We start from the raw sequence: 11,629 nt of genomic DNA, 5'->3' as shown, positions 1-11,629 counted from the left end.
TAAAAGACCGGAAAGTTTACAAAAATTGCCTGATAAAGTTTCCAAATTTTCATAGTAACCCTTAAATAGTAAAATGGTGGGACCAAGACTAGTAGGCTATTATTTCTTAATTTCTTTTGGAGATTTTTTTTTCTCAATTAATTTATAATTAAGTTAATTCACATTTTTTTTTCTAAAAAAATAGAAATAAAAAGTTAATTCACATTTTAAATTTCAATGTTAGAATGGTGGGACTAACATTTTAATAATCAATTTGGTGCTTAACACAATCTCAGTTGAGTGAAATTTGAGCAAACTTCATTTTCCAAATGGGTAGAGTTAGGTTATCTATATATAAACAAGTAAAATTACAAAGCTTCTTGGACATGTATACTTGGCGATCAATTTGTACAGAGCCTAAAGCTAATGGAAGTTTATTAATGAAGTCCAATACAAGCTTAGCTTGTTGGTATAATAGATACATAAGAAAATTAAGATAAACATCATCAAATTAAAATCCAAAAATAAAATATATATGAAGAAAAAGAAAATGTTCTAAGTACTCCTGCTGCTATTGATGAACTCCTTTGTTAGGTATTTCCAGAAACATTCTGTTTAGCAGCCATTTTCTTCTCATTAGCTGCTGCAATTTGCTCTTTAAATTTCTTGTAGATATCACCACTATAATATCTACGAGTTCTCATCACCAAAATAAATGTAATCAGAGCTCCAAAGATGTTAACACCAGCAAGAATTGTGAAAGAGAGCCTGTAGCATTGCCTTCCAATGCAAGTCAAATCTTTCACCATTGCCCTTGTCATTCCTTTCTCTGCAAGTTGCTTCATTGCCTCGCGGTCGTAAAGCCTGCCAACAACAATCACATTCAGCACGTAAGAACCCAGAGGGCTGGCTAATTGGCCGCAGTTGAATAGAGTTGAGTAATATTTGAGGCCAAAGAGTTCTGATATGATGATAAAAAGCAGTGTCAATTGTGCCCCGTATGAAAATCCCACGAGCAATGAGGCAACGTAGACTGATCCGGGCTTAGGAAACGCGATCAGAACATCGCCAACGGCTGATAATATCAATGAGATGGCCATGATCAGAGGGCGAGGGACTTTGTATTTGAGGAGAATGATCTCGGAGACAAACCCGGCAAACACTCTGCCAAAGTAATTCCATATGCTCACTAATGACACAAATGTGTTGATTGTGTGCTGCGGGTAGCCTAATGATTCACCAATTTGGCCTAGATTGTCTATTGCTGTCAAGCTGCAGCCTAGTCCACAAAATGTAGCCAAGAAAAGAATCAACATGTCAATGCTCAAAAGCGCTTGTAAAATCCCATAATCCTCTCCTCTCTTTGGTGGCTTAAAAATGTTGCCACAGCATGGTGTTTGATCAGGTTCTTGTTTCTTGTTTTCAGTCTGCAGGGTCTGTGAATGATCAGATTCTATCTCTAATATTTCAGATTTCGTAGCAACTAGGGTTGTTTGTTCGAAAACAATAACAACAGCAGAGGCAGGTGTGGGTTGTTTTCTCTGCTGCCAGGCAGCAAATTCTTCTCTGAAGGCAATGAAAAGTGGCAAGAAAACAAAAATACAGACAGCAATTGCACTTCCAATGTACCCCACGTGAGGAAAATGAGCTTGTTTTTGAGCAATTGTCAATCCCATCAAACACAAAGCCAAAGAAATTGTAATATAAAGATACTCATAAAACACTTTAAGCTCATTTGGGTGAGAAGAAACCTTCAAGGGCCTAATTGTATAAACAAAAACCAACGAAACCAAAGCAGGAAGCCAAGCAATAAGCAGAATCATAGACTTAGCATCATTGCCGTAAATTGCAAGATAAATCTGAGTGAACACGGCACCACTCAGCCCCACAAACCCTTTCATTAGCCCCAGCATCATCCCTCTACTCTCAGGAAAATTCTTGACACACGTAACAAGCGAGCCAGTGTTGGCAAAGTTCTGTGAATTGGCACCAATGCAAATGTACAAGCACATCTGCCACACTTTCGGCTTGGCAATTTTCTTCATCACGGCAAGCCAAATCATGAAATACCCACCAAAGTTCATGGCGGAGCCGACGAGGAGGACCAGCCACGGCGGTGTAACTTCGGCTAACAGGCCTGAAAGCACCCCGACGTTGGCACCAAGGTCTTTGCACGTGCTCAAAAGATTGAGTGTGGTTTGATCATAGCCTAATGTCGATTTTATTTCCTTGGAATAGGTGCCGAAGAGGTAAGTGGCACCAGCACCGGCCATGATTAAGAATGAAGCAAACATCATGAACCATCTCCCTCGCAACACTTGCAACAGAAAGCTGCAACATTGGCAATGGCCATTGCTTTGATGATCAGTAGCCATAGTTGTTGTTGTGTGTGTGTGTGTGTGAAGTTTTTGTGATGACAAAGAGAGACGTGGGTTTAAATTAACTTATGTGGGATATTTATTTGTAGATAGTTTTGATTAAAAATTTTATCTGTTGAGAAAAATACGGTGGTGAGATTATGATCATGATTTCCAAAATAAGAGGATAATTGTTGCTAGACGGAAACAAATTAAAAGTGTCATTCAGATGTGGATAATGATCATTAATAGCTCTTATACAACTGGAAAGCATGCAGGCATCCTGTAGGCACATTTCTGTCAAGTGCTGACATAGTTTACTGTTTACACGTTTCTTGGATATTTATTCAGTGCGTGCCCAATTGATTTGAATCTACTTACACTCAATGACAAACCTGTATATTAATTCTATTTATATAAAATCATTTAATATTCTGGCCCCCCATTTCAATTTTATGTGAATATTAAGTATATTTTTAATTTATTTAGTACAAACATAATCTTTTTTTTTTAAATGTTAATTATAGTTCAAATATAAATAAGCATAAAGAAATATGTAATCAAAATTCAACACAGATAAGCTCAGGTGAGTTCCAAGATTAATATAAAAAATTGCAGAAAATAAACTGCTACAGCCATTTCGAAAAATTTAAAAATATACACCAATATTAAACTGGATGAAATACCCTCGTGATGATTTCTGGAACCTCCTGCAAAGGTTGGTTCAAATTTGAATTGTGATCGGTTGATGGTTTCTTCTATTTGGGCTAAGCAACGAGTTCGACTATTGGCACCCCTTCAAAATACTTGATGAAACACCTTTTGAATATTTACCATTTTAATCTTCATTCGAATTACATCTAAGTACAATGTATTATGTCTAATTAAAATGAAAAATATTTTAAAAAATAATTGTTGAGCTTACTTACGGGATGTAGATTTTTTTTTAACACCTAGATTAATAATTTTATATTAATTTGTAAATTTTTTTTTTTCTATAGTATCGAACAATCATTCGAGATTCTTATTACTGAACATTATTTGCACTTCGTCATTATCTTTACAATAATCAAGCAATATTGTAAGGTTCCCATTTAGTTTAGCGATGCCAGAAGTAATGCAAAGAAAAAAGTGAAAATTTTGTAGATTTTTTTAACTTAATTTGGAATTTGTGAAAAATAAACATTTTATAACTACGACCCGAAGATTTTAGAAATTTTAAAAGTTCCATATACTAGAAGCAGATGTAGCTTTAATTTTTTTTTTCCCCAAAGTGGACTTTGATGAAAAGTTGGGAATAATAGTTTGTTCAAAATATCAAAATCCTTGTATTATTGCAAATTAAAAAGTAGTAGATAAGAATATTTTTTGTTTTTTAATGCCAAAAATCTAAAGAGCAAGGGAAACAAAATTCCCGTCAATATGGCGATTAAAATGAAAAAGAAAATTGAAAGATTGGGGGAATAGTTTTATTGAGTTAACAAGAGGTAAATATTGTCATTGGGAGGCCTTTGAATATGTAAATATGGTTAAAATAATTTTGAATTAGGCCTCGACGTGGCCCAAATGAAACAGGCTGAAAACTTAAAACGATTTAGGCCTGACTAGGCCCAAAGCAGAATCCAACTTGGAGAGGGCCTCAAGGATCAAGTTCTCTTCGGCTGAATTTACTGTCATTTCAGTTTTCATGTTGGTCATATCCATATAGAGACTGGGCAAGAGACCAAGACAATTAAGAAGCGTGAGTATTCTTTTACTCAATAAAATGTTTGATTCATTTATTTTCTTTCGTTTTATTATCTTATGCTCTGTTGCAACGTTTTTGTTTGTGTTAATGATAACTTTTGCTTCAAAAGACAAATTAATATCATATTTTTTTTAATTTTTTTCTCCGTGAATTTATGCAATTGTAATTTGGTAATTAATATGAATGCATAATGCTTTTTTTAGTTATTATGATGCTGTGAATAAGGCAATTTAATACGACATTTTTGTAGATATATCAATTGAGGGAACAAGAAAGCTCTTCAAATTCGTTGCTTGAATCAAATATTTGCAAATAACAAGTAGCTTTCTGAGAATTGGAGAAGCAAAGAGTTATGATAGATGTGGCTTTTTGACTTGGTTAATTGGCTTTTTGAATTCTTTAGTTATGCAATAAGCAATATCATATATTATGATTTTATTTTATTTGAATTTATACTAAGCGAATAAATACTTTTGAATTTATACTAAGCGAATAAATACTTTTCTATTCTTTTTTTTTTTAATTTATTCTTTATCGTTGTTGAATCAAGTTCTTGGTTGAAATTTTTTAAATAACCTCGTTCTGCCTTCAAATTTTTGAGTGGCTTGGAAAATAAAACAATATCACATAAGGAGAAATATTATAGAATACAAATAACTTCAAATATGAAGAAAAAATTAGATGATTTTCAGTTCATTCAACCTTTTCCTTTTATTTTTTATTTAGTTCCTTGACACATTTCTTTTTTAAGTTTTTTGTCACGAAGATTTGAGGGAAAAAAAATAGAGAGATTAGAACAATAAATTCAGTAATGGGCGTGTTAAATTATAATTTTATTTCTTCTTAATCGTTTTTGTGCTTAACCGGAAGTTAATATGTTGTAAGGAATTTACCGCAATTGAAAGATTAGAGAGAATCAACTCATCAAGTAATATTTATTATGGAGATAAAATAGGAGGGCAGAGAAGAAAAAGCAATTAATAATATTCTGTGGGCCCACAAATTTTTTATTTTGTTATTCATGAGAAACAAATAAAGTATTTAGGATTTAGTTAGGATGAATAATATTTTAGTTCAGGATTATAAAGTGTGGGAAATATTTGGAAAAATTTTTAAATTGTGGGGTTTTAAAGATTTAAAATTTAAAGTGCTTAAATCGCACGATTTATATATTTTTTCGAACGTTTCCATACTTTAAAATTTCAGACCGAAACATTTCTATAGTTAGGATTTAATATATATTCTTGTGTCAAAAAAGAGGGGCTCCCTATCATCGTAATAATAATAATAATAATAATAATAATAATAATAATAATAATAATAATAATAATAATAATAATAATAATAATAATAATGATTCTCTAGGGAGGATGTTTTTATTTTTTTAAAATGAGGACACTACTAATAGATAAAAAAATACAAATTTCAATGTAGTAATAGACAAAAACACATAATCTCTAATGTATTGAAATATATATTTATTTATTTATTTATTTTAATGTGCATCCTTACTTTAACTCTTACTAGAGAAGGTATATATATGTGTGTGTGTGGTGCGTGCTTCCTTTTTTTTCATGCGAATACACTTTTGAGCCGTGTGATTTAATAAAGTCAATTTTTAATACTATTAAGATGCACGACTTTATAGTGTATTAAAAATTAACTAATTATTGTTTATATACAAACTCCTTGGTTAAAATATTATTTGGTTATGCCGAAAACACTTTCAAATATTCAAAGCATGGTTTACGAATTTTTTGTAGTGTTTAATTATAATGAATGTAATAGTTAATGATTCCATTACACAATACCTATGCATTTAAAATTACAATACCTCAATTCAAATTTACCCATATTTTAAGATGTTGTTTTTTGTCCCATACATAGCCAAAAACTTAGTGCATAAAAACTTTGTTTTAATGGAAAATCATCACAATTTCTTTTTGCTCTTAGGTCTAATCCGGAGGCTTCATAGTTGCTAAATTTGAGATTTGGCTCCATTAGTATTATTACTTTTAAGTGTCTTGGAAGATATCTCTAATGAAAATGAAAAAAAATAAAAATAATAAACTGGTTTAAAGCTGACTGACTGATAGATTTGCGAGAATATCTAGAATTATGAAAAACAATTAGCTAGTTGTTGGCATTGGATCCCCATTTTTGTCTTCAATTTGTAAATTTTAAATTCAACCCTTAAGTTCATAAGAGCCCTAGTAATTAAACACCGTGCCCATTTATTTATTTCCTGGATTTGATTCCAACACGGAGAGTGCAGAATCTGTAAACCAAATTGTCCATATTTTATTTAGTTTTATTTTTTGATTTTGACCACGAGGTATCCTGGGGAGGGTCCCAACTGTGGGAGGCACCTTTAAGCCTGTTGGGGAAAAATTAAGTTTTTAAATTTTTATAAAACCTTTTAAGGCCGCTCTCATATAATATATAAGAATTTGTAATCTAGAAATCGTACCTTGAAAATCCGAGTTGGCTTTTTCCGCTGAAGTGATTTAGGCTCCTAGATCACGATCTGCTACCACCACTCCTGTTAGATCACGATCCGTCACCACCACGCTTGTTAGATCACGAACTGTCACCAATGATTTTCCAGGTTATGACTCAGGTTCGATCTGCACTTGACGTGTGGGCGCCTTTATCACTACCAAAGCAACTAGTACGAGAAAATTTTTCTCTCAACAATAGAGAGAAAAATTTTATTCTCCGATTTGTATAAAGTGGTTTCTCCCTTTTTCTTTTGAGAAAATAAGCCTTATATATCTCCCTTTAGTGAAAACCCTATACTCCAAATAATGCTCAAAATAAAACTCACGTTACTTTTCATTTAATAGGGGACCCACCATATAAAATAACATAAGACCCCTTACACATAAGCTAATTAAATGGAGCCTCCCACTAAATGATATATTTAGGCTTTTGACCCAAATAACTAGTTATCTTACTTATTAGTCCAGTAGTGGTGCAGTCAATTAAATGAGCTAACCCGGAGATCATTTGGGAACATACAATAGTGGCTATAACAATTAGGCATGTAATTAAACTAGCCTAATTATTTAATTCCAAATCTACTCTACTAAAATATTGGAATTGACCTCCATAATTGTATGCTCGAATAATAATTCGTCCCAAGCCACATTGATTTCTTTACTGCACAATCCTTTGTACCACATCATTAATTAAATCGATATCTCAACTGTCCAATCAATTTAATCACATCTTATTCCTTGATACTTACTGGTTTTCTCTAATGATCATTTTCAACATACTAAATATGTTGACATACTCTGGCCAGTGAATTCTATGATCAAGTGCCGAAAACCCATCAAGAGATGTGTTGTACAAATTCTATATTATTAATCCATAACTCCAATACTCATAATTGCTCCCACCAAGATACCGGGTAATCTAAACTACAAGTACGTGTCATGCCCATTGGTAACTCAAATGGAATAACAATTACAATCATGAAATCATAATTAACTCAAGATTAAGATTACAGTAAAATCAATACTTATGAGATTTAATAAGTCTGACAGTTATTACAAAGTTAATTAAATCTCACATGTGATCCTGTTCAATGTAGTCGTACTACATCAATAAATTCATACATGATTAAGACAAATCATTCAATGAATTTATTACAGTCTATACCTAAATAAAGTGCCCAACTTTATTTATCAACTATGAACTAAATTTATTTAATCATAAGATAACTTGTTTTTATGTCTTCTGTGAATCCACATGGTGATCACATAAATACATATAATATGATTAAATGGACTTTAATCCAAATATTAATGCAATTAAGATAATTGAATAAAATACCTCATTTATTTTATTAATCGGAAAAAATGTTTATTACAATTAAATAAACACATATGCTTTTAAAGAGCATATTTTCCTAACAAAGCCCGTACCACAACTCAGACTAGAAGCCCCCGTTCGAACCGAGAGGCACATGTTCTCCCAACAAAGACGATTTCCCTGCGACTCGAACTTGGGAGCAAACCCAGTCAAGCCACTTAAGGGGACTCCATTGCTAGTGGAGCCAACACTTTGTTGGTTTTATTTAGTTAACGTTAACTGATAATTAATCAATCACAAGCCACACTTGAAAGTAGTTGGTCAAAGCTTTTTACTTATAGAAGTGCTTTTGTAAGAGGCATCTTTCTTTTTTCCATTTAAAAAAAAAATTATTGAGATTAATTTGAATCAAAATGATGTCATATTAAACTTATTTTCGTTACTATTTTATCACCGCTTTGTAAGTTTACCATATTTCATATCATTTTTGGAGCAAATTCAATCTTTTCTTTTTCTTTTTTTTTTTGATAAGGAATCATCATCTTCATTCATTAGAAGACTGGAACAAATATAGAATGTTTTCCAGTCCATAGTTTTGCTTGCTGTTTGATTTCAAGGATAAGAAGTCACTGGTTTGAACTTTATTGAAATTGAATGTGCCAACCAAGTATTTGTTGAACTGCCATTGAAGAGTTGTAGCAGAGCCATTCCCATCAATGTTACCATCACCAACTTGCTTCTCACGTAGGCCCAAATTCCAAGCTGATATTTTTTTTATAAGGAAGCTGCTACCTTACAATCAATGTAAGGTACAGTTCTCTCTACTAGGTCTCTCTACTAGCTTCGAGCTCAAAGTCAAATGGGACCTCCAGCTCAAAATATGAGAGGCTGTACCTTTGTAAGGTAGCAAAGTCCTTTTTATAAAACAATTTTGTTTCCATGCCAATAATCGAATATACAAATTGCTGTCGTCAATTTGACAAAGAACTACTCTCGTTGGCAATTAATGCACTTGCCGTACCCCAATTTAGGGGGCCCAAGAAGAAAGTGGACAAAGAAAAGTCAGTATTCTGGACCCCCTTCAGTTTTATTCATTTTTCCATAACAAAAGCCCTAATAATTTTCTTCAATAAAACAAGAAATGGGTAACTTTTTTAACTACAGCGCAAACATCAAGAAAAGAAAAATCCAACAGCAAATTTTGGATTGCATTAGAATTCACATTGGATTAAGATCAAAATTAAAAATTAAAATTATTTCCTGCATAGTTTTCTGTATACGAAGCTACATATCAATCTATTTCTGCAAGTCAAACGCCGATAATTGATGATCTTGCAAGTTGCCATTCAACAATCTGCTTCTGCCAAAAGTGCTTTTCATTTGCGGTTGCCATATTGTTCTGTTTTCGTGTCCATCTCCACCTCATCTGCAGATTTGGCAGCTGCTTCTCTGAACTTCTTGTAAATGTCACTCTTGTAAAATTTCTTAGTCCTAAGCACCAAAATAAGTGAAATAAAAGCACCAAACAAAGTGGCAGCTGTAATGATAATGAAAGACAATTTGAAACACTCAACTCCAATGCAAGTCAAATCCCCCCCTTTCTTCCTTGTGATTCCTGAAGCTGCCATTTGCCTCTTTGCTTCTTTATCGTACAAATGCCCAGCTACCCTCACATTAAGCAGATATGACCCAAGTGGGCTAGCTGACCCACCAAAATTGTACAAGGTTGAGTAATACTTGAGCCCAAAAAGTTCAGATATGATGGCAAAAACCAACGGCCATTGAGCACCAAAACAGAACCCTATAATAATTGATGCTACGTATAACCCACCGGGGACATTGAAGGCAATCAAGAGATGTCCAATGCATGACAGTAACAAGATTATTGTGAGCATGAGTGGTCTAGGAAATTTGTACTTGGCCAAAAAGATCTCGGAAACAAAACCTGACACCACGCGGCCAAGGTAATTCCATATGCTCACTAGTGAAACAAATGTGCTTATGCTTTTTTTGGGGTACCCTAGTGAGCCTCCGATCTGACCCAGATTGTCGATCGCCGTTAAAGTTCCGCCGACGCCGCAGATTGTGGCAAAGAAGAGGATTAGCATGTCCAAGCTGAAGAGTGCTTGCAGAATTGTGTAGTCTTCACCTCTGTCTGGTGGGCTAAAACATGTTGTCCAGCATGAAGGCTCTTTAGAACTACTAGTACTGCCGCTTGATACTTCCTCTGGCGCCGCGGCGACGGAGACAGTTTGTTCAAGGTTGCTTGATGGTGAATGCACCTCTTGAGATGGCTTCTCAGTGATTATTTCCACAGAAGGATTGTTAAGTGCCATTTGCTTGCTCTTCCATAGCTTGAATTCCTCAATTACAACAACAACAAGTGGGAAAAAGAGCAAGAACATGACAATAGCAGCACTGACACCGTATTCACTCCGGGTGAAGTCTGTTTGTTTTTCAACTATAATTATCATCATCAAGAACCCAGCTAGGGCTAACGAAATGTAAAGGAAATTGTAAAACACTTTGAGCTCGTTTGGCTGCCGAATCACTTTCAAGATTCGGATAGTCCTAAGAAAAGCAAAAGAGATAGCAGCGGGGAGCCAACCAATGAACAAAATCAGAGACTTTGTATCATCACCATACAAGGCACGATACAATTGAGTGATGATGGCACCACTCAAGCCAACATAACCCTTCAAGATTCCAAGCACAACGCCTCGGCTTTCAGGGAAATTCTTGACACATGTGACGAGGGAGCCCGTGTTGGCAAAGGACTGTGAATTTGCACCAACACAAATGTACAAACACATGTGCCAAACTTGTGGCCTGGCTATTTTTTTGGTCACCGCTAGCCAAATCATGAAGTAGCCAAAGAAGTTTAGGACTGCCCCGAGGACTAGCACCACCCATGGGGGTGTGATTTCGTTGATGAGGCCGGAGAGAATGCCGACGTTGGCGCCGAGATCTTTGAAGAAGCTGAGGAGATTGAGGGTCGTTTGATCATAGCCTAGGGCATATTTAATGTCACCTGAGTATAGGCTAAACATGTATGTTGCACCAGCTGCTGCCATGATTAAAAATGATGCGAAGACCATGAACCAACGGCCGGTGATGACTTGGATGGCAAGGCTCTTCATGTTGGCAGGAGTGATAGAAGCACCGCCACCGCCAGCTCCGGCAACGCCTCCACCGGGACCCGCTACCACCATTTTTATGGGAATAGTTTGGTTTAAAGAAAGATACTCAGGCTTGTTCCAGGGATCGAGAGTTTTTGGGGGGATTATAAAGTATTTATAAACACAGAGCTTGTGCACATTGTGTGTGACGAGAGAGAGAATATAATAAGTATGAATAAAGACTTTATAGTTGACTTGATGTGGTTTGTTGGAAAGAAAGATAAAATTAGGATTAAATTCAATAATTTTATATACGGAATATATAGATTCTTATTTTAATATTGAGAGTAATAAATTTTATGATGATCTTATCCATGGAAAATTGTTGGAGGGTGTGTGACGATTTCAAGTTAATAAGATGGGATTTGATTTAAAATTGTTAATGTGATGAATCTTAATCATGTTATGGATTTACGTGGAAAATTAAACACATATAGATTTTATTTTCTAACAAATTACTTAATTCATAATCAATCTTTTTTAAAAAAAATTGTATATGTTACTTCCTACCTAACTAAAATAAATTGTATAAATTTAAATTAATCTAT

The 11,629-nt window shown here is 34.2% G+C and overlaps 2 protein-coding genes across 2 annotated transcripts; both read right to left on the bottom strand.

Moving 5' to 3' along the window:
• Positions 1–382: 382 nt before the first annotated feature.
• On the bottom strand, positions 383–2,397 carry LOC18044289 (protein NUCLEAR FUSION DEFECTIVE 4). Its single transcript, XM_006436456.2, has one exon. The coding sequence runs from the start codon at positions 2,352–2,354 to the stop codon at positions 570–572; it is 1,785 nt and encodes a 594-aa protein (XP_006436519.1). The 5' UTR covers positions 2,355–2,397; the 3' UTR covers positions 383–569.
• Positions 2,398–9,091: 6,694 nt separating this feature from the next.
• Positions 9,092–11,275, bottom strand: LOC18044288 (protein NUCLEAR FUSION DEFECTIVE 4). The gene has a single exon (XM_006436455.2). It carries the CDS (start codon positions 11,112–11,114, stop codon positions 9,279–9,281), a length of 1,836 nt encoding a protein of 611 aa, XP_006436518.1. The 5' UTR covers positions 11,115–11,275; the 3' UTR covers positions 9,092–9,278.
• Positions 11,276–11,629: the final 354 nt, after the last annotated feature.

This window comes from Citrus clementina, unplaced genomic scaffold (assembly GCF_000493195.1).
Source record: "Citrus clementina cultivar Clemenules unplaced genomic scaffold, Citrus_clementina_v1.0 scaffold_4, whole genome shotgun sequence".
Lineage (NCBI taxonomy): Eukaryota > Viridiplantae > Streptophyta > Magnoliopsida > Sapindales > Rutaceae > Citrus > Citrus x clementina.
This window is presented reverse-complemented; position numbering and strand designations above follow the sequence as displayed.

Coding starts and splice junctions, on each gene's coding strand:
- LOC18044288 (XM_006436455.2), bottom strand. CDS start 11,114: ATGGTGGTAGCGGGTCCCGGTGGAGGCGTTGCCGGAGCTGGCGGTGGC.
- LOC18044289 (XM_006436456.2), bottom strand. CDS start 2,354: ATGGCTACTGATCATCAAAGCAATGGCCATTGCCAATGTTGCAGCTTT.